The following is a 23976-nucleotide window of genomic DNA, read 5'->3' as shown; positions in this document are numbered from 1 at the left end:
GATGTTTGGGTGAAACCCCACACACTCACCTTTTATGCGTCCCTACAAAGGATAGATATAGTGTGCTATATAGAACTATCCCCCCGCCCCATTATTTTTGCTATCCAAAGATACTACTATTTGGACAAATGTTTACTGAGTTCATAAAGTTCATGTTATTTTAAATATACTGAAAGGGTTCTCTGGCTGGGCAAAGATACCTCAATTCCTCTTGGAACAAGGCAAAATACAAAATAAAAGAACTCAATGCAGGTTTGCACATTAGAATTTAAAAATATACATACAAAATTAAATATTACCATTTCATGACACTAGTGAACCCAATTTTTTGTTCATTTGCTTTTCCTATGATAATAAAAATACATAATCATGAATAAAATTTGGAGATTTTGTCACTTTCCATTATTATTTTTGATCACAGAAACTCTTCTAAAAAATCTACAAGGATAATCATTTAAAGGTCCCTTGTGGTACCATTTGTTTAGATAAGATATTATGAAAAGTATTATTGTAATAATACCTATAATAAAACAAAATGTTAAACTACTTGGACATACTTTTTACCTTTAACAAATCATGTGAATTACTAAAGGACTACGTATTCATAAACTTCATTCTTTTTAATGAATGCACAGAAAATACTGGAATGTTCTTTCCCTGAGGAATATATTTATATTGTTTCCTATTTTTCTCATTTAAATGTATTTTGTTTTTTATGTAAATCGAGTAGTAGTTCTATAAAAGTTCTATAAGTAGCATGATTTTTGGATCAGAGTATGACCATTAAAATTTTGATAGACATTGCTAAATTTGAGTTTTAAAAAGACTGTATCTAATAACATTCAAACAATATAATATAAAAGCCTGACTATAAATTAGTTTACTTCCTTAGGACTGACCAATCAAAGAAAAATTAGATCAAACATTCACACACTTTAAATTATTTTAAATTATTTTGGATAAAAATAATTTCTATTCTTCTTTCTTTTATTCTACTTTCCTCCTTACTATCCAACTGTTTATCAGTCTATCACTCAATTAATTTTAATGTTCATTCTAATATATAAGACAATATAGGATATACAAAGGAAAAGTAAATAATTGTCTCTACCTTCAATCTCACTCCTTTTGAGGGAACCAGTGTTAACAGTCTGGTGTTATCTTTCCACACCATTTTTTAAACACTTATTAGACATATTATAAACATACACATGTAGATAGGGTTTTGTTTTGTTGTACAAAACTAGGATCACATTATAGATGGTACCTTTATCTTGCTGTTTTCACTTAAAATATGTCATAGCTACCTTTCTAGAAATCACATGGTTCTAACTTATTCTTTCTGATGGTTCTATAATACTCCACAAAATGGATATGCCATACTTTATTCAAGTCCTTGCTCCTTAAAATGGACATTCCACTCATCTACCATTTTTTATTGGAAAGGTTTCTGCACATATACCCATATGAATTAATGCAGATGTGGGAAAGATTGCTGGCTCAAGGTTATGTACATTTAGTGTTTTATTAAACATGCTGGATCATTCTCTAGGAAGTGCCGTAGTCATTTACCCCTACCCATTTTGTAAGACGGCATATTTTCCCACATCTCACTAGTACTGGATGTTACCCATCTTTTCAATTTTTGCCAAACTGATGCACATATTCACACAAAAGGAACCTGGTTGTGGTTTAATGGGTGTTAATTACTCCATTTATAAACTGGAACTTTTTTTGTAATGTTTATCTGCCTCTTTAATTTCTTGTTCTATGATATCTCTGTTCAAATCTTGTTTTATTTTGTTCCCTCAGGCAAAGCTTAAGTCTAATGCTTTGTTTGGAGGTGCAATATCAGCAGTGTAAGTGAGGGAACAGCAAAGCAAAGCAGAAAAAGATGAACAGTGTATCACTCCCAAGTTGGCTATTCTTGAGCTCACAGGAGGTTTCTAGATAGACAGAACTGAAACACTAGGTCTGAAAAGAATTCACTAAGGGATAGAGGGATGGAGAAGAAATTTATCTGCCAGCCCTCTCCCTTCTCCCTTTGAATTTTGATCATAGCTCAGGGGAGATTAGCTTCCCCCTCCTTCTAGAAAGTTGTACTACCTAGTCCGTTTGCAGCCACTGGGGAAGTCAGATCTTCAGCCTAGCAGTGCTGTGCTCTGAAAGTGCTCTTTTCTGTGCATCTAGAAAGTAGCAGGGGAACCAGACATTCTAGGCTTTAGGCTCAGGGTGTAACAAGAAACCCAGAGGGTCTAGGAAACAAGTCGAGAAAATCGGAAGCAGGGGATATGGCGTGGCCTAGGCACTCCCTTTCCCCTTTTGTCTCCGGTGGTCTTTGATTATTAGGGATAGTAATCCCTTACATAATACATACATTGACAATATTCTCTCTCCTGATATTCTGGCCTTTGATATTACTTAATAAATATTCTGCAGTACTGAAAATTTTTAAATAATAATCGTAGCATTCTGAGTTGAAATTGTACTAGATGTTTGAAGTTTTAATTTTGGAAAAAACTGTATTTCAGTTGCTTACCATGAGGAATGTACTCAGATTGTTCAACACAATCTTTCTTTACTAGTTAGAAAGAAATTTTTTTTTTCTCATTTCAACTTCATATATACTAAAAACAGCTTTTGGAATAACACATATTTTAGTATGTTATCATAATATTTAATATGGCATTGATTGTTGATGTCAGAAAAACAACCTTGGCCAAGTTTAGGTACTCATCTCTATTTTAGTTTTATCCAGAGTTTTCATTAATAGTAGCTGGTGAATTTAATTAAATGTGTTTTTGGTATGTATTACACAAACTTTAAAACATCCTTCAATTTATAGAATTAATTATTCTAATAAATTGCCTAACACTGACTCATTCTTGAATTCCCAAAGTAATCCCAACTTGCCATGGTGTATACTTTTCTATTACTGTATTGCTGAAGTTCATGTGCTAATATTTTAAAAGAATTTTCACACACACTTGTCCACAATATTATTGGTCTGCAGTTTTCCATTTTGGTGCTTTTTGGGGTTTTGGTTTAAAGTTAAGAAAAGCAGAACAGGGGTTAAGAGCTTGAACAATTAGAGACAAACTGTCTGATCTAAACCCCAGCTAAAACACATGCTAGTAATATGATTTTAGACAAGCTGTTTGAATCTCTGCTTCATTTTCTTCCTCTATTGTGAAGACTGAGGTAATGTTTATAAAGCATATAAAGCAGTATCTGGTACACAGTAAGTACATATTCTATGAAGAGTAGAGCAAAATAAATATTATCTTTTGTACAATAAATTTAAGGAGCTGTCCCTATTTTAAAAATTCTCTGAAATAAAACTGAAAAACTCAGAATTGGAGAAAATTCAGCTCTTTAATCTTTCCCCCTTAAGTCAGCTTTTTTGCTGCTGTGACCAAAAGACCTGACAAGAACAATTTTTAGGACTCACGGTTTCAGAGGTCTCAGCCCATAGACAGCTGGCTCCATTGCTCTGGGCCCTAGGTGAGGCAGAACATTATGGCAGAAGGGTGTGGTGGAGGAAAGTAGCTCAGGACATGACACCATGAAGCAGAGAGAGACTTCCCCCACCAAGGACAAAATATATACCTAAAAGGCATACCCCAATGACCCACCTTCTCCAGCCTACAGTTACCGCCAAGTTAATTCCTATCAAGGGAATTAATGTACTGATTAGGTTAAGGCTCTTAGAACCTGATCGTTCTCCTCCAAACATTCTTGCATTGTCTCACACATGAGCTTTTGGGGGACACCTCCTATCTAGACCATGACACCACTGGTATCTATACCAACACTTGTGCTGCTTTGAAGTTCTCCCTTTTAACCTAACATTGTCACACGAGCATTTCCCATGTGATTAAATAGTCTTTGAAATCAGAAGTATTAATAGCTACATAATATCAGCTAATAAGGCCACATATAGGATTTTGATCTAATTAGTCCTTACTATATTTCTAAGACACCAATGATTTACTATTAAATAACAATATACTTATTAATAATATTTTGTGTTTATATTGTTAGTTTCTTAGGGTGGTTTTCCAGACATTAAATTACCAATGTAAAGGTGCAGCATTTCTAAAACTCTGGATAAATATTACTAACATCTTTTCTAAATTGTGCCTATTAAAGTCCCCTTACATCAGTGTACAAGAGTGACTATTTTATTCAACTTTAGTAAATATGTACATTCTAAAATCACAACTTAGATAAAAAAGAACTTAAAAATTTTTAACACATCAATATTTATTAGTCCTTGGCATTGCCCCCAGCTTTTTTTCCTGCTTCTATAGAATTTCAATGACTTTTTTTTTTTTTTTTTTTTTGCTTGTCATAGGTTAAGTGTCTACTTTATTTACTTTTTGGTTTTGGTTTTTCTTTGTTTAAGGCCTTGTTTTATACATATAGAGCCACTCTGAATATCCTGGAATTCATTTTGGCATAAGACATAAGGAGAGGATTAAACTGACCTTCTTCTTAAGAGTGAACCAACGGCCTTATGCCATTTATTAAGTCTTTTTCACATCCACACTTGAGATGTCTTCTTTTCCTTTTCTTAGATTCTTCACATAATTGAGTCTGTTTAGATGTCATTTAACTCTGTTCTGTTGACTGCTAATCTTTTTTGGTACAAGAAAAATGATTTGACTGCTATGAATAAAAAATATGCATTAACATAAATGATATATTTCCTAATTTCCCATCTTAAAAATGTAATTAGACCAATAAAAATGTTAATTAGGTGATCAGTAAAATAATCTTTTTAAATAACAAAAAAGAAATATCATATTAAGAGCATTTATTGGAATTGCATTAATCCTACAAACTGGGTATTACTGACATTTAAAGATATTTTTAAATGTATATTAACAAACTTATAATTTTCTTCATCTAAGTTGCACATATTTCTTTTTTTGAAATTATTTCTAGACTTAAGAAGTTATTAACTTTTGTGAATGGGATCATTTTCCTATTACTTGATCAACTTGTAAAAAAAAAAAAAAAAAGACATATTTATAGGTGGTACTTTGGGGCCAAGCTGATAAATAGTGATAGCACAGTTCCTGGGAGGCTCACTACCTACCACTTAATATCCTGATTCATGGCAGTTAGAGGTAATGGATCTTGGATAAGGCACTGGCTACCTAGAACACTTAACACACTGGAAACTCTACAGGCAAAATGGAGCATCATTCTATTCCTAAAATTTAGATGGAAAAGAAAAAGGCTATTGTGCTATTTGGGATCAAATTAAGGAAAGAGAAGAGAGGAAGAAAAATGGTGAGGTTATTTAAGTTGCAACATTATTAGTAGCCAACACTTTGGGCTAGAGAAGTGTAAAGAATAAAAATGGAGAAAGGGAGCGAGGTTGTGAGCCTTCCAGGAACTGTGCTATCACTATTTCTCAGCTTGGCCCAAAAGTACCACCTGTATTTGAACATTTATCAATGTGTGGATTTTTTTTTAAAATTCTTTTGTCTCTTTGAATTCCTATGAAAATTCAGCCTTGCAGAATCAATCAATCGGGCAACATATTTTTAAAAGTTGATAGCATGCCCTATCCTTAAAGAAAGTACAACAGGCTCATATCTAAGTACACACATCACATGCCAATCACAACCCTCTTGTGGAATGTTTCATAAGAACTGTCATTATTTTCTAATAGTTTCTAACAAAAATATACCTGTCAGGTAGATGCCAGGGATTTTGTCTGTGACAGAGGTCACCTTAGCTGAATCAAACTGGTACTCAGCTTTTGCAGTCTACACAAGTTAACAGGCAGTACTATATGTTTTTTCTCAAATGCATGTTTTCTGGTCATCCCTAGGCTCCTGTGTAGTGTAAGTTCTCGGTGGTATCTTGGATCCTTCTGTGAAAGGCAGGAAGGAACAGCAAGGAAGACTAGGGTTGAAATGCTGTGTTGTGGCCTCTGGTCCCATCCAGCGAGCTTGGTCTGAGGTGCGGTGCAGTTTGAACGTGTGTCCCTCCCAAAATTTGCATGCTGACGCTTACCTGACAATGTGATGGTATTTATGAAGACTTTAGGAAGGGATTAAGTCACAGGGAAGAGTCCTCTTAAACGATATTAGGAGCCTGAATCAAAGAGGTACAAGGGAAAATTCACCCTCCATTCCTTTCAGAAGATACAGAGTTCATCTCCTTTGTAGGATGCAGCCTACAAAGTGCCATCTTGGAAGCAGAGACCAGACTAACCTTACCAGACACCAAAACTGATGACACTTTGATCTTGAACTTCCCAGCCCCCAGAATTATGAGAAATCAATCTACTGTTTGTAAATTACCCAGTCTCTGGTATTTATTATAGCAGCAACACCCACAGGGATCTCAATTTCATGTACAAGTCAGTGCAGCAAGGCCAATAACCTTTATTGATCAGTTCTTTCTAATATTCAACCCCTGCAAAACATAACACTAAAATATTCAATAATAATTTAATTAGAAAGCAATGAGCTTGGGTCCTTTGCTGTTCCCATGATCACCCTGACTTTCCACTCTTTACCAGTCAAGGAATACCACACAGTTCCAAACACTGCCTGCCTGCTCACCTACTAACACTGAGTCAATGAAAAAGATCCTCAAGAATTCCTAATCCTTTAAAAAATTAATTTCTTGCTTTATTTGAAAGCTTGCCAATGATATCTTATTTCCTAAAACACAGCAGTACTTTAGGAATAGAAATAGAGTCTAAGATTAAAATTTCAGCTACTGATTCTTTGTCATGTTTGTTACATGTCAGAGACATACACTGAATGTTTGATAAGTTTAATTTTTATGAAGAAAACTGACCTGTAGTTACATTCCCCATACAAGTATTCTTCTCTTCTCCAAAAAATATCTCAAACTAACCAGCAAGATCATCCAAAAAAATTAAACAAGACCTCATTTCAAATGTTACAAAGAATGAAGAGAGAGCTGGGTGTAGTGGCACATGCCTGTAATCCCAGCTGCTTGGGAAGATGAGGCAGGAGGATCACAAGTTAAAGGCCAGCCTGGGCAACTTAGCCAGACCCTGTCTCAAAACAAAATTTTAAAAAGGGCTGGGGGTATATTTTGGTGGTAGAGCACTTGCCTAGCATGTGCAAGGCACTGGGTTTCATTCCTAGTATATTTCATCCTCACCCCCATAAAGGAAGGTAGAAATAACGTAATCTGTTTATCTACCAAAAGTGTTGCATAAAAGTACTCAGCTCTGAAATAATTATATACCTGAGCCTACACAAAGTCATTACTGAAGGAGCAGATAAACACATATAAGGTTTCACGAATCAGAAATATTATGGAATAATACCAAAAGCATTATGGAGACAATCAGATTGGGGCCAATGTGTCCTCTTTCTGCATCTGTTTCCATAAAAGAGAGGTTGATCTAAAGACAAAGTCTGATTGGGAAGCCTGATAATGGCAAATTTCTCACTTTACATATATAAATAAAATCCACCTCTGTATCTTCTTTATAAATGTCCAAGATATTGCCAATGTCTCAACCATTAATTGAAATAAATGTAAATGATCTATATGTGTGTGTATGTATGTATGTATGTATGTATGTATTTTTAAAAAGATTTTTTAGTTGTTGATGGGCCTTTATTATATTTTATTTATATGTGGTGCTGAGAATCAAACCTAGTATCCCACACATACTAGCAAGTGCTCTAACACTGAGCTACAACCCCAGCTCAGTGGGGTTGTAAATACAACCATGTATGTATGTATTTTAAAAACAAAACATTAAACACTAATTCTTCCTCCTCCTTTCTCTTAGCTCTTGGTAATAAGTCTTTAATTTTTGTTTCTATGATTTTGATTACTTGAGACCTTGTAGAAATTCCTTCCTTCCTTCCTTCCTTCCTTCCTTCCTTCCTTCCTTCCTTCCTTCCTTCCTTCCTTTCTTCCTTCCTCCCTCCCTCCCTCCCTCCTTCCCTTCCTCCCTTCCTCCCTCCCTCCCTTCCTTCCTTCATCTGGCTTATTTTACTTAGCACAATGGTCTTAAGGTTTGCCTATGTTGTAGCATGTGACACAATTTCCTTCTTTTTTAAGACTGTACAATATTCCATTGTGTGTATGTGTGTGTGGGGGGGGGGCATTTTTTTTAAAATCCAATAATCTGTTGATGGATACTTAGGTTGCTTTGCCTCTTGACTATTGTGAATAATACTGCAATGAATATGAGTGTACAAATATCTGTTCCAGATCCTTTCAGTTCCCTTGGATATATACCCAGAAGTGGGACTAGTGGATCATATGGCAATTTTGGGGGGCGGGTACCAGGGATTTTATATTTTATTTCAAGACAAGGTCTCACTGAGTTGTTCTGGGACCTTGCTAAGTTGCTGAGACTGGCTTGGAACTCGCAATCCTCCTGCCTCAGCCTCCTGAGCCACTGGGATTACAGGCATGTGCCATCGTGTCTGGCTCTATTTTTAATTTTTGAGGACCCTCCATATATAAGAGGGTGATTGACTTAAAGTGGCATTAAGCAAGTATTACTAACTTGAAAACGGCCCTCTTTTTTTTTTTTTTTTTTTTGTATGTCTTCAAAATTAGCAGTGTCTCCCTATCGCCTCTCTTACCATGAAGTTCAGAACCGAATTCAAGTCATAATCATACAGACTGTGCTGGTCCTAATAATATGCATATTTGGGTTATTCTAGTTTCACACAGGCTTTTTGTTGCAAGGAACTCAAGCCACTAAAGAAAAGAGGATTTACTGGAAGAGACAGCAGCAGTAAGGGAAAAGATATAGACCAAGGAAGCTGTGCTAGCCAGCCTCTGTCTCTTGCAAGCTTGGGGATCTTTGCTGTTCTGTCAGTGAAATCATCTACTGTCCTTCTCGGCACCTGGTCTCTTCTGACATCTCAGCTTCTGTTCTCTCATCACTAGAACTTCCATGTGGCCATCACAAAGCAGAGGATTTTCAGGGCAGTGAAACTACTCTGTATGATACTACAGTGGTAGATATGTGTCATTTTACATCTGTCCAACCCACAGAGTGCACACCAAGGCTGAACCCTAATGTAAACTAAGGGCAGTCAGTGGACATTCATCAACTGTAAGAAGGGTGCCACTCAGATGGGGGATGCCGATAAAGGGGAAGCTCTACACATGGGATGGGCAGGAAGTATGCAGGAAATCTCTGAACGTGCCACTTTCAGTTTTGCTGTGAACCTAACACTGCTCCAAAGAAATCTATAAAAACACCCTCAAATCCCCTAAAATGATGTTAAGAAGCTTCAAAATTCTTAGGCCTCTTAATTATGGCTGTCTCCATACAATCAGAAGCCTAGAACTTGTAACCCTTAATTATATTTTTGTTTAAATCAGTGGCTTTCCATTTTTTTTTGGTCCCAGGTTCCCCTTACTGTTAAAAATCTTTTAGGATTCTGAAAGGCTTTTATTTACATGAATTGCATTAGTTGACATTTATCATATTAGAAATTAAAATTGAGAAAAAATTTAAAATGTTAATTCACTAAAATAATGATTTTATTATGTATTAATATAAATGATAATCTTTGAAAGATAATGATTCTCTGCAAAACAAAAAATTTAGTGACGAGAGTGGCACTGTTTTCCATTTTAGCAAATCTCATTAATGTCTTCTTAAGAGAAGACAGTTGGGTCCTCATTCTGGTTCTAAATTCAATCTGTATGACTGTTAGCAAATGGAGTGGAAAAGGCAAATAAAGTTTTGGAATTATGATGAAATGACTTCCACTTGATGGACCAGTTTGAGAACCACTGGTTTCAGAGATGAACGTGACTTTAGGTTTCACTTAATCTTCATTTCAGATTCTGCCAGTGTGCCTGCAGAGTTCAAGGAATTATTCTTATTTGTTTATGATAATAAAAAGAGGCTTCACTGGCCACCAAACAATGGGACATTATTTTACCCAGAACTGAGAGGATAGGTGCATTTTTTCATTCCTGTCAAAGGACTATTGACCTGATCTTTCCTGACTATGTGTATTTTGAGAAGAGAGGGGAAAAAAAGCTTTAGCTGCAAACCCTCAGTCTCAGTTCCTGATTTTGTAAGAAGCCTCTAGTCACACTTCTATGAAGACTAACATATGCTGCAATCACCAGAAGCATCCGGAACAAGAGAAGATAAGAAAACTGGGGTGTAGGCAACAGCAGCAGCTACTAGGTTCTCCAGATTCAAAATTCCACCTATAAGAAACAAAGTCAGATTTACAAATTTCTATAGTTTGAATTCTGAATGCCCCCTGCCCAAAGACCCACATGTTAAAGGCTTAGTCCCCAGGGTGGCATTATTAGTGAAACCTCCAGGAAATGGGACCTAGCAGAGGGAAATTAGGTCACTGGGGGCATGTCCTTGAAGGGGCTATTGGGACCAGCCTCTTCCTGTGTCTCTTTGTGCTTCCAGGCCACTATGAGGTAAACAGGCTGCTTGCCACATGCTCCTGCCATGATATACCATGAAATATGTGTTTCCACAGGCCCAAACCAACAAGGCCACCATGCACTGAAACCTCCAAAACTGTAAGTCAAAAGGAACTTTTCCTTTTAAAGTTGATTCTTTCAGGTACTTTGTCAAGTGATGGAAAGCTGGCAAACAGCATTTTCTACAAATTCTCCCTCAAATTTAGTTTTACATGCAAAACAGTGAACCATTAATTTCAAGGTTTCTCCACATATAAACTGCCTAACTGTCTGGCGGCTACCCCTCTAGTCTGCCCGGGTGCTTCAAGGTTTATACGTCTTTTCTCTTCAATGTTTCTGTGTTCTCTTACCCCCCAAACTCCCCGACACAGATGCAGCTGGCTTTTCAACAATATCTCTCTCAAGACAATAGAAGAGGGTAAAAGAGAAAAGACGTGTTCCTTTGGATACAGCCACTTCCAAGACTAACTCTGGCAAATTTCAGAACCTTAAGGACAATTTTCTTGAACTATCCAGCTCAAGGACACTCAGGGATATATTCCAAGGTTACCTCTGCCCAGCCCAGGCTGAAAACTTGGGTCTCTTTTGATTTTTTTATCCACTGCTCTTCTGATTCACACAAACCTTAAAAAAAAAAAAAAAAAAAAAACCCTCAAAATGATATTGAAACCTGAGAGAATGTCTCATTGAATTTTCATGAGCAAAGGAAAATATTACAGTGAAATTCTGAGGTCACTACACTTATCAGAGAATCCAGACAACAATATATTACAACACACCTGAGAGATAAGCCTAAGCACCACACACCACTAATGCCCCCATCATGACCCCTGTTATTATAGTCTGGAACCAGGAAGAAGGACCAACTGGTCTGCCACAGACACTGACCAATCAGAAGAGCCACCAGCCACAGATAACAGCAATTGATGTATACTGGCTGAACAGGAGCATGGCCGGGAAGTGACCTTTGCCCCCTTCTTCCAATTCAGCTCACTGGGAGCCAAGACCTTCAGGTAAGGCACTTGCACATCCCCACCACAATCTCACCCACTATTATTCTCAGTTGACACAATAAGCTGAGGCTTATGCAAAGTCAGCCATCTTGTCCTTGATCATCTAACCAAAAGATGGCAGAGCTGGAGAGCAGATGCAGACTTCCCTAGAAGGAAAACTCACATGTCAACCACCTGACACCCGCCCCTTCTATAGGAAGGCAAAGCATATTAATAATGGTTTCTCTCAGGAACTGTGAGTAAAAGCCAGTTAGTAAAGTGAGGAGGGAAAAGAGGGAGACAACTGGTTCCTCCTCGTCAGAGTTGGCAGAAACAAGGGCTGTGTGAGCAGGGTGACCAGATTTTCAAGAATGAAGGTGGAAGGAAGAACTAACGGATGGAAACAAATGACACTCATTTATTCTTTCAAAAAGACATCACCAAAGTTCCACTCTTCCTGGGACTCTCTACTGGGTATGGAAAATGCCAGTGAACACCACATGCTTCCTACCTTCAAGTTGCTCCGTCCGGCTGGCACTTACCAAATTCCTCCTGTTCACCAAACACTCTCAGGGATGTCTTTTTTAATATACAAATATATAAGTGAAGTATATATCTAAATCAGTAATTATCATATAAATACTAAAGAAGAAATATGAACCCACTACTCTGAGAAGCCTTATAAGAGCCTCCTCTCAGCTCAGTGGTAGAGAGTTTGCTTAGCAGCACGACAGAACAAGAAAAGGAAAAAGAAAAACCCTGCCCTAGAGAGGACAGGCTTCTCACAGGAATGGGATTTGGGCTTATGGGTCACTCTTAAAAGCAGAAGTTCCAGGGAGCAGGTCAGTGAGAGCTAACACTATTCATTCAGCGAGACTCACATACACAGGCCAGGATGGGCCAACCAAACAGTAAGTCTGTTATTTGGTAAGAGCTGTGATAGATGAGGCAGACAAAGGGGGAAGGAATTAAGGGCTTTGGACTTTGTCCTCTCGAAAGTTGTTGAGAGTCTACCCACAGTGGAGTAGCATAATTACACCAGAATTCTGGATATCTGATGGCAGAGTAGCTGGAAAAAAATAGAGACAATAGAAAGTAGGGCCAGTCTAGGGCAATGGTCCAAGCAAAAGCTGCAAGGGATGGAAATTTTAAAATGTCTAGTGGGCAGAGACAAAAAGGGATACAGACTGGAGACAGTTCTGAGGCTGAGGGAAAATGTGGATCATATTTCTGATTGGAGCTACTCAGTGATGCCATTTACTGAAGGAACACAGGACAAAGGCACATGTTGAGGGAAAATTTTCTAATTAGAATCTCCTAGATCAGAGGCATCTCAGAAATACCAAGTAAGCAGGTGGAATATGAGTCTCAGGCTCAAGAGGTCAGAATGGGTCACAGTTCAGAGAACTGGAGGTATCAGATAATTATTGCAGAAAAACAGAACATTATAATACTTCTGACTCAAATCTCAGGACTAGCCAATGTCCTCAGCCCCAGGGTAGATCACCAAGAAAGAGTAGACAGCAGCCGGGCTGCACGGAGGGGAGCATCACATCCAAGGCTCTTCAGAGAAGGAGGGGCCAGCAGGGAAATCTGAAGGGAATTCAGAAATTGAGACAATCACACCAAATATCCAGCTATCACTTCACTCAACATGCTGGGTGGTGCCTTTCCAGCTCCTTTCTTTCCACTCCCAAATCAGAAAAGTTCTGGGCTAAAGATACTGCCCTTAGATTTTGACTTCTCTCCATCCAGGAGGCCAGCTCGACCTGTGTGCTTGCTGCTGATGGATAGCTGTGCTGTTCTCCCTGTCAATGTGGTAAGCAGTGATCTGCGACTGCCTGATTTGCTCCAATGAGCTTGAGGTCAATACTGATAGTTTTCTTCCTACACCACTTGAGTATGTAGCTAAAAAAAAGTTATCATTGATAACTGAGAAGAGCTCTTTTACTCCTCCATCTGTAATAGGTTGAAGCTGGAGATGAGTGGGGCATGGAGCCTGCAGAGCAGCACAGGGGGAGAAGGACACAAACAGGAGGGACAGGTACCTTAGAAAAGAGAAGTACTCTGGTTACCACCACCCGGGGTCACTGCAGCATCAGAGTGCAATCAAAGACACACAGGGCCAGCACTGAGTCCTAGGGACCAATGCAGACCTACTACCATCCCCTCTCTGCTAACATAAGCTTCTAGCTGGCCAGGGGACAAGAATTTTCCAACATTGTCTCAGATCCCAATGCCAAGCGATGGCAACTCAGCAACCACCGGGGCTACCAAAGACAACTGCTTACTTTACATGTTCTGGCTCTAGTGGGTTCTCAAACTTCACAGCAAAAGAATAAATGTCAGATGGCTCTTGGGAGAGCTGTTGTCGAGGTTGTCCTGAGAGGAATGCCTCTGAAGGTGATTAACTTGGAAATGCCACACCAGCCCATCTGGGTTCTGAGCCCTATAATCTAAATGAGAGTGACATGAGAACCAAGGCCTGGCTCTAGTTTGTGGAAGGTATTATATCAGCATAAAAATTAGCTAACATATTTACAAATACAGAGATATTCTTAAATATTTGGACAGGAATAATTAAAAGACTTATGGTTCCTATTATTGAAAAATAAATGTAGGACCACAGAGCTCTCCTGGTATTAGCCTATCAACTACAGATTCCTAAAGCAACAGAAATATAATCCTTGATGGCTGGTAAGCTTTCCCACTTCTATTCTCTCAACCCACTAGAGCAAGGGAATCACTGTTATTAGAAATGTGCCACATCTTCTTCAATTGTCCATTCATAATATCTTTAGTAATCGGTATTTCTTTCCAAGCCCATCTCTCTTCTGGAAGGTGATGATTAAAACAGCAACAAGTTGGATAAGAAACTCTTCTGCAGAAAAATACAAATGTTTTTACAGCCCATGTTTTTCAAATTACATGACAATTACTGTGATGAGGTAGCAAAGACTGAGAAAAACAGAAATAAGGTGAATCATCTAATGGAATATGCCACCACTAAAATGTTTCTTCCCCTTGGAACTTGCCTACTAAATCTGTATGACATAGATTTTGAGGCTTCCTGGATACAATTAACAGAGATTGATGCTGCTGGTGACATTGACAAGAGCTAATATTTACGCAGCAATGACACATACAGGTTGTTCTAGAAGCTTTACATGTATTATGTACAATAATCCTTAAAACAACTCTATAAAATGGATATTATTATTATCCCCACTGTATAGGTAAAGAGACTGAGACACAGTAAAGCAAACTGCCCAGTGTGTCAGTTTCAGGGGGACAGTGCTGTGATTTAACTCAGGCAGTCTGATCCCAGAAATTGTGCTCCTAACCTCTATCAGCTATCATCTTACTACTGAATTATTCACTTACTCACTCACTCACTCATTAATTCAATCTATAAATGCTCACAGAGAACATAAAATGCATGGACACTGTACTGGCACCAGACATGTAACAGCAAGTCAAGCAGAAGTAATCCCTGCCTTGTGGAGCTTATCCTTAATATATGCATGAGTCAAATAAGTGCCCCAATGACCACAAATCGCACTATGAAAATGCTACAAAGAAGCAGCATTCAGCTAAGAACACTTTTAATCCAGGGACTAAGTTGCTGGAAGATCAGGGAAGACTTCCCCAAGGAAATAGAAAATAAATTGAGATATGAAGACTAAGAGTTAAGTCGGCAAAGAAAAGACAGAAGCATATCCAAGGCACAGGCCACATAATTTGCAAAGCTGCAAATTGCTTTAGCAGCAATGCTAAAGGCCCTGTGAAAAGAAGGCTCATGTTGAATAGAAGGGATGGAAAGAGCTGATAAGGTAAAATTCCAAGAGAAAAGGCACTGTCCAGAACAAGGCTGCAAGGTGGGCAGGGCCAGAGAATTTTGGCTTGTGTACTAACAGCAAGTGAGAAGCCACTATACAGGTTTTCCCAGGGGACATGACAAGGTTAAAATTTGTATTTTGAAAAGATCCTTTTAATTCCAATACAGAAAGCAGACTGGAGGGGGAAGGATGCATGTGAACTGATAAGTGAGAGGAGCAATTGAGGAATCCAAGGAAGAGATTATGGAGCAGAATAATGGGGGTGATTGTGATGGAAAGTGGGGAGAAGGAGGAGGACGAAGAAGAAGGGATAGAAGCTGAAAGGTACTTAAGAGTTAAAAATCAGTAAGTGATGAACTAGATACAACTGAGGAGGAATGATGACTCCAAAGATCCTTGGCTTGTACAACAGGACAGACAATGATTCCAGTTACCAAAGCAGGAACACTGAGAACGACTAGGTAGTGGGGAGGAATATGAGGCTGATTTTGGACTTATTTTGAGGTCCCTTGAAGACATTCAATAAAAAATATTAAAAAGAAAGTTAGAAAAAAAATAAGAAAGTTAGAACCTCAGAGAAAAGGTCTAGATAGAGATAAAAAAATATTTTTTTTTATTGGGCTGGGGATGTGGCTCAAGCTTTAGCGCGCTCGCCTGGCATGCGTGCGGTCCAGGTTCCATCCTCAGCACCACATACAAACAAAGATGTTGTGTCTGCCGAGAACTAAAATAAATAAATAAATAAATATTTAAAAAATCTCTCTCTCTTTAAAAAAAAAAATTTATTGTCATATATGTAGCAAGTTAAACCATGACATGGATGAGACTGCCTACCGAGAAAAGAAGCAAGGGTCGAAGAGCAAATGTGGAGAAACTTCAATACTGAACCAAAGGGGGTTAAAGAACATTCTGTGATAGAAACAGAAAACAGGAAGAAAATCAGGAAAAGTATTATCATGGACATTTAAAAAGAAACTATTTCAGAAACAATGAATAGTGTTAAATGCTACCGGGAAGTCAAAACATGATGATGACTTAACAAAAAGGGACTATTTCAGAAAGAAATAGCAAATAGTGGGCTAAATGCTGCATTCACCAAACATGATGAGAACTTATAAATGTCAACTGGATAAATCCAATATTCATATCCACTTGGAATCTGAGAATATGACCTTACTTGGAAAAATTTTGAAGATGGGTACAACAAGTTAAGATGAGGTCATGTTGAATTAGGGGGCCCTAAATCCAACAACTAGTGTCCTCATAAGAAAGCCACATAAACACAAAGGGAAGGCAATGTAAAGATGCACATGAAGACTGGATTGAAGCAACTACAAGTCAAGGAACACCAAGTACTGCCAGCAACTATCAGAACTGGGAAAAAAGCAAGAGAGGAATCTCCCTTATGGGCTTCCATATGAGCATGGTCTGTCCAAATCTTGATTTCAGACTTTTAGACTCTAGAACTGTGAGAAATAAATTCTGTTATTTGAAGCCACCCAGTGTGTGGTACTTTGTTATAGCAACCCTAGAAAACTAATTTACCAGGTACTGATTGCTCCTGTGGAAATGCAGTAGTCCTTCCTATCTATAGGAGGAACTTTCCAAGACCCCCAGTAGGTGCCTTTAAAAGAAGATTGTACTGAACCTTGTATACTATGTTCATTCCTATACATACATATCTAGGATAAAGTATAGCTTATAAGTAGGCACAGGAAGAGATTAACAACAATAATTAATAATAAAACAATTTTAACAATCTACTATAATAAAAGTTATTCAATGGCTGAGGGGTTTAGCTCAGTGTAGAGTGCTTGCTTAGCATACACAAGGCCCTGGTTTTGAGCCCCAGTACGGGAAAAAAAATTATTTAAAACTTATGAATTGTTAATTTATGGAATTTCTATTTTATATTTTTGGACCACAGTAAATCATAGGTAATTGAAACCTTAGGAAGTGAAACCGGGTAAGAAGAGACTACTGGGTATTAGGATTGTTATAAATATTGTAATATCTTGAACTTTCTGAATATAATAAAACACTCTTGAGTTTAAAATCCTGGTCCCAGGTGATAAGAACATCTCTGAAGATGCTTGAATTTCCTTCTAGACGATGTTAAATATTGTGTTTTCAAAGAGGTAATTTCTCCTTTTTATTTGAAAAACTCTCAGAGAAACTATATCCCTTTCACTTGAAACTGCTCGAGTGGGGGCACTTTTGCTTCGCGGTTACGTCAAGAGACTCTCTGCTTGAGTGAGTACCTTCTGTCATCTGTGATATGATTCCCTGCCTATGAGACTCTGACAAGATGGACCATTTTGAGTTCCCCATGACACAATTTCAGACCATTTCATCTAAGAATACCACTGTGGTGAAATACATGAAAAGAGAGTGATACTCTTATTAAGGTGTTCATTTAATCAGCAAAACATGCACCTCTAAATGATAATAAATGTGAGAAGGTATATTCCCTCAATAATGCCAAAAGTTCATCAGATTTCTAGTCTTCAAAGAAAAAGAGGCGATGGCTTATTTTTTAAAAAAAAATTTCTTTAGTTGTTGATGGACCTTTATTTATTTATTTACATGTGGTGTTGAGAATCGAACCCAGTGCCCCCCACATGAGAGGCAAGTGCTTTACCACTGAGCTACAACCCTAGCCCAAGAGGCGATGGCTTATTAGTAGCATATTTTAGTGTCTCACAAACTGTCCTGAACACATTATATTTCTACTTAGGTCTCTCTTTCTATTTATTTATTTGTGGTCCTAGGGATGAAAGCCAGGATCTTTCATATGCTAAGCAAATGTTCTACCTCCAGTCTTACATGACTGCTTACTGTATCTCTGAGTATGAATTTCAAGAAGCAGAAAATGGATGGCAAATTCTTCTATATGTCAAAACCAGTCATTTAAACCAGGATCTGTTCATACTGTGTCATATGTTGAGCATACATAGTAAAATTCTGCTGGCATAATGCTTAATTTTGTTTTACACACCCTGAAGATGAATTGAAATATCTTTTCTCCATTTAGCTGATCATGTTAACAAAGCATATATAGAGGTCCCCTTAGGACCCCAAACTGAAGCAGACACAGTAGTCCATTCTAAGAAAAGAGACCCCTAAAGTGAGGAGCATATCTAGGCTTCAAGACATACAGAGTTCCCATGTCAGCTGGCTGTTTATTTTAGCTAATAGGCTGGTGAAGCCCTATAAACTCTCCAGGCCTCAGTTTCCTTCTCTGAGACACACCCCACCTACATCACAGGACAATTGTGAAGCTGGAATGAGGCAACCCAGAGTGCCCCATGGTAAATGTTCAAGAAACGTTTAGTTCTCATTCCCTTGGATAACCTAGGTGAACTAACAGTAATATATATGTTATGAGTATAAAAATCATAGGAGCGATCAAAACAACAACAAATCCACACTTGATCAATAACATTTATTTTTATACAATAATCTCTGTTTTGAATGTTAACTATTACATAGATGAATCTTTTCTACTCGTCTCAAGCTTCAACTAACACACACATAAAAGTAATTGTCAGGGAAGGGAGAAATTTTATTATTTCAAGGATGTGTTCACAAACTCTTCAATGACTATAAATTTATTTTGGCAAGACATTAATAAAATTTTGGCTCCATATGATGGAGAAGAAAACATATATTCATAAAGATGAACACATAAACATCTCTATGACTATCCAGTAGGATTGGTGAAAATTAAGTTTTGAGCCCCAGTACCTCAAAAAAACAAAAGTTATTTAAAACTTATGAATTATTTATTTATGGAATTTCTATTTTATATTTTTGGACCACAGTAAGTCACAGGTAATTGAAACCTTAGGAAGTGGAACTGTGTATAAGAGGGAACTACTGGGTATTAGGATTATTATAACTATTGTAATATCTTGAGCTTTCCGAATATAATAGAACATCTTGAGTTTAAAATCCTGGTCTCAGGTGATAAGAACAGCTCTGAAGATAATAGAAACTCTTTATTTCTATGTTGACATTTCTTCTCCAGTTAATTATCCCCTCTAAATATAGCAGAAAGTCTTGGGGTGGAGTGGAGAGACTCTTCCACATTAGGAACCACATTAGGGGTCTCGTTCCTTACACAATGCTATCCACTCATCCTGAGTCAAGGCTTTCACAATATTCCATGAATCCTATTTCCACATGGGTTGGCTTCTCTCCAAGCATTCCTTGCCCTTTTTACCTCCATGTTTTTTCTCCCATGTCAGCAATTTTGCCTGAAATACCTTACCTTCCTCTCTTTAGCTAATCAAATCATAGCCCTTCTTCTAAATCCAGCTCACATCCAGTCTCCAGAGAGCTATCCCAGACCTCCATTTCCTCTATCCTCTCACCTTACTATGCTGCCAACATCATGCTCAGTATTAGTGCACTGTTGTTTGTTTACGGTTATTTATTCATACTTCATTTTTAAGGTTTCCTCCACTGTATCATAAATCCAAGAGCCACACTATGTTAGAACTGAGCTTCACCTTTTGTACACCATTGATATTTAGATATTGTTGGTTGGCTAGAAAATTTTAAAGTCCTGCTTAGGCATGAATAGTAGCATAATTTGAGTGCTTTCAATATGGATACAAGACATTTCTGAAAACTCAAGATGAATTAAACTACTGGTACAACTTTTCCATTTGAAAAATATTTATGTAGTAATAGAATTATAATAATATACTATCTTGGAATTTAAGCAGGTGCTTGTTACAACTAACTATATAAATCATAATAGAGTTTGTACTCTAGTCAGTAAATTTATTTGAGACAAATTATTCATTGAATCCCTAATTCATATAAGGAATCATACTAAGATCTGCTGAAGAAGAGATTAATGGACTGGAGATATAGCTCAGCTGGTAGAGTGCTTGTCTTGCATGCATAAGGCCCTGCGTTCAATCCCCAGCACCACACACACACACACACACACACACACACACTCACACACACTAATAAAAAGACTGGCCAAATCCTTAACATTCAACACTTTAATAGAAGAGACAGACTTGAAAACATTTCAAAGCAGAAATTAAATAAGCAATCAAATAGCTAACCTATTGAATAATATATGTGATTAATTTTAATCAGTAGGGTATAGGAATCATATGCCTAAAATAAAATAAAATAGGAAAAATACCAGTTGAATGAGGCCTCAGAAGATAACAAGGACTTTGTAGACCAAGAAGAGAATTCCGAGCGACATAATCAGAAAAAGTAAAAGATATGGTATGAAAATAGACTCTTTATTTTTAAGCTCTTCTCTGTAGGTGATCTCATCTGCTACTTCATGAGGGCAAAGGTATTCTTCTACATGTAAAAACTGAATGTCTGTCTCTTTCCCTTCTATTTCAAAATTGCCCTTATTCTTGCCCATAGCTAATTCTCCAAATTCTTGTGTACTTTCTTGCTATTTGTCTCCTCTCCAGACTAGTTCCAGGGCTCATCCTCTCCTTTCCTGTGGCCAAGATCTTTTTAAAGAGTAGGTGCATTTGTTATCTCTACTTTATCTGTAATTCATTACTCAGTAACCTAATTTGAATTGTCATTCAAAGGTTTCACAATATGTTTTGTATCTAGCAAAATAAAGTGAAACATGGATTTACTTTCTGGTTGTGTCTTTTCTTTATTTAAAAGATTTAACCAGTATTTCTTCTTCAAATTTGCTATATTCAGGAAACAGAATGTATAGTCTCTGAAGCAGGATTGCTTCATGTCTAGAAAGTAAACTATTAACAGCTGAAAGTCTATTTTCAGCAAAGAACGTGTTATTATAGTGATCAATGAGAATCTTGAATGTTAAACATGCTGTTCTCTCAATGTATCTTCCCTTAACTCAGAGCTCTTTACAATTCCTCAGATAGGGTGTACAATTCATTTTCTTCAATAACATAAAGGAGGCACTTTTAAGGAAATTATCTTATACAAACCAGGGCCACAATCCTTTTTGAAAGATCAAAGTACAGTGAGGTTTAGTATCTCGACTGTTCTGACAGCCAGGGAAATGACCAAGTCCCTGTACCTAACAGACGCTCCAGCTCTCTGGCAGTTTCATTTACTAAAAGGAATAATGGCTAAGATGGTTTCTCCTCTTCTAAACAATAAACAGCTAGAACTCTCCATCACTTGCTTTGGTTTCCTATCTTGCCTTCATTTATCAGCTCCCACTAATCACCAATATTTCAAAAGTGCAAAGAACCACCCATATGAAAGATGCATCTAAGTCTTTTCAGGGACAATGAATGTTATACACATGATTCTATGAACTGTTAGGTAATTCATGAATCTCAGCTTATCTTTTCAGATTTCCTTTGTAAAGAATACTTTAGTAAATTGAACAATCCAATCCCTTTAATATTTATTTATTTATCTATTGTTTTGTGGTACTGAGGATTAGACCCAGACCTTCACATATGCTAGGCAAGTACTCTATCACTGAGCTACATCCTCAGTCCTTTTTAAAGTTTTTATTTTGAGACAGTGTTGCCCAGGTTGCTAAGTTGCCTGGGCTGGCCTCCAACTTGCAATCCTCCTGTCTCAGCCTCCCAAATTACTGAGATTACAGACAAATGTCACCATGCCCGGTTTCCTCTAATCTTTTAAAAATGAATTTATCCTATAAATAACACATCCCTCCTTTTAAAAATGGCTCTTCTTAAAGTATATAAAGGTAGATATTATATCTTCCCTTAACTACCAAATGCATATGGAAATTTGACCTACCAAATGCATTGGATATTACGGAAATTCCATAAATATTTGCCAAGAGGCTCCTATATACAATATTGTTCAATATTTCCATAAAGGCCACTCCACAAATGTTTTGACCAAAGGTCAGAAAATTTCAGGCCTATCTTTAACACTGATAGGGACTAGGATTAAGACTACAAATGGAAGCCCATATTTCATATGTCTAAGCCATGCACAGTGGCGAACACTGTCATCTCAGTTACTTGGGAGGTTGAGGTAGGAAGATCATTGGTTCAAATATAGCCTAGGCAATTTAACAAGACCCTCAAAATAAAAAACAAAAAGGGCTGGGAAAATAGCTCACTGGCCAAGCACTTTCCTAAGGATGTGTGAGGCCTGGATTCAATCCCCAGTGCCAAAAAAGAAAAATTAGAGGGTTATTAAGTTAGACCATTAAATAACATGTGGCCTCATCTCTAACACTGACAAACAGACCTTCAATTACCTGACAATACAGGTTCTTAGATTCTTTGAAGTTCTGCATCACTGTGGCCAACCTGCCCTCTGCTCTTCCCTTTCCCAAGTTCTGTCAACATCTTGAGGGGCCCTACATACACGTGTGAACATCCTACGACCTCAAACTGCTCCCCTTTAGGCACTCCTCAGAACTAAGGATATACTCACTGGTTTTACCTTCCTAAGGACCAACCCAGGGAAAAGGCCCAGGAAGATGTTGGAAGGAGCTCTGAGCTATTTGAGGGCAGGAAATTCCACAGTCTCAGTGCACAGAGGATGCAGGGAGAGAGGGAGTGAGGCTCAGGCTGGTCATACCCCTCAGGCCCTCAGGCCTTTCATGCTGGGGGCACGTGTGGCCAGAGTAGTGCTTTCTCATTCACAAGTCCCAAAGCACAGCCTCTCTTGCCTGGGACTAAAAGCAATGCTAATCAAATAGAGAATGTACAGAGGAGACTTTTTACTACTTAAAACTCAGTAAGTCAGATTAAGAAGGTAGATAAAACTTGAAATTCCAATCTCTAATCACTTCAATTCCCTCAAGATCTACAATCAAAGGGTCTGATATTTAATCTGGATCTATCCTACAGACTAAAACCTAGATTCTGCGCTTTCCTGACAAATTCATACAAATTTACAGAATTCTATTCACGTGCTAGAGGGAGCTGGGAAATCAGGAAGTAGAAGGAGGAGAACACAGAGTATCAAAGACAAGATCAGACATGCAGATGTTAAAAAAAAAAAAAAGACATTTCTCTTGGGTTCTGTTGCTTGTGTGGGAAAGTTAACACCATGTTTAATCATCTGATCAAAGTTCAGTATCTCAGCTTGCTCTTAGTAAGGCAGACTCATGCAGCTCACTCATCTGCCTCCGAACTTCCCTAGCCTGGCTACTGTACGTGTGATAGGTCATGCTGAGCTTCATCAGCATGTCAGTAGACTGATGACAGCTCTTCCTATGTAGAATCACTTCCTTCACCATAACATGCTTCACTGTAATTTCCATTTTACTTAGCAAGAAAATGATTCTGTTAATTTGAAAAAAACTAAGAAATAACTCTCATCACAATACATATACATACTCCACAGGAAGGGAAGTATTTCAACTGGAAATCTTATTTATGTGTACTTACTGAGATTGTACCATTGTCTAGACCTATGGACAGTCTTCTGGTTTCCGGGTTAAAAGACATGCATGAACATGGAGCTGAAAGAAATGAACATGTTGATGAAATTAACAAAATGACGGTTCTCATTGATTCAGGAGTGCCTAACTCTAGCTAAGGATGTGTGGCTATTTTTTCCCCACTATTTTCTGAAATAATTCATTTAACTCCCACTCACCAAAACTATACAGTAATTTTACAACCAATCCCTAGTTTTTTAAGTTGTCCTTTTAATGATTATAGCAAGTAAGACATTCTCAAGCTGGACAAGTTCCCAAGGGCCTGGTCTCTGCTTGCACTGTC

The 23976-nt window shown here is 37.7% G+C and overlaps 1 protein-coding gene across 3 annotated transcripts in view; it reads right to left on the bottom strand.

Annotated features, from left to right (window-relative positions):
* Window positions 1–23976, bottom strand: part of Wdfy2 (WD repeat and FYVE domain containing 2) — a 153482-nt gene that overhangs the window by 55645 nt on the left and 73861 nt on the right. For all 3 annotated transcript variants that reach the window (XM_027928754.2, XM_027928757.2, XM_027928756.2), the window contains exon 3: window positions 23641–23714. In XM_027928754.2, the coding sequence (XP_027784555.1) occupies window positions 23641–23714 (74 nt within the window). The remainder of the gene's footprint in view (window positions 1–23640; window positions 23715–23976) is intronic.

The sequence above is a fragment of the Marmota flaviventris genome, chromosome 4 (genome assembly GCF_047511675.1).
Source record: "Marmota flaviventris isolate mMarFla1 chromosome 4, mMarFla1.hap1, whole genome shotgun sequence".
In the NCBI taxonomy this organism is placed as follows: domain Eukaryota; kingdom Metazoa; phylum Chordata; class Mammalia; order Rodentia; family Sciuridae; genus Marmota; species Marmota flaviventris.
The sequence above is the reverse complement of the archived record's forward strand: the minus strand, read 5'-3'. Positions and strand labels throughout refer to the sequence as shown.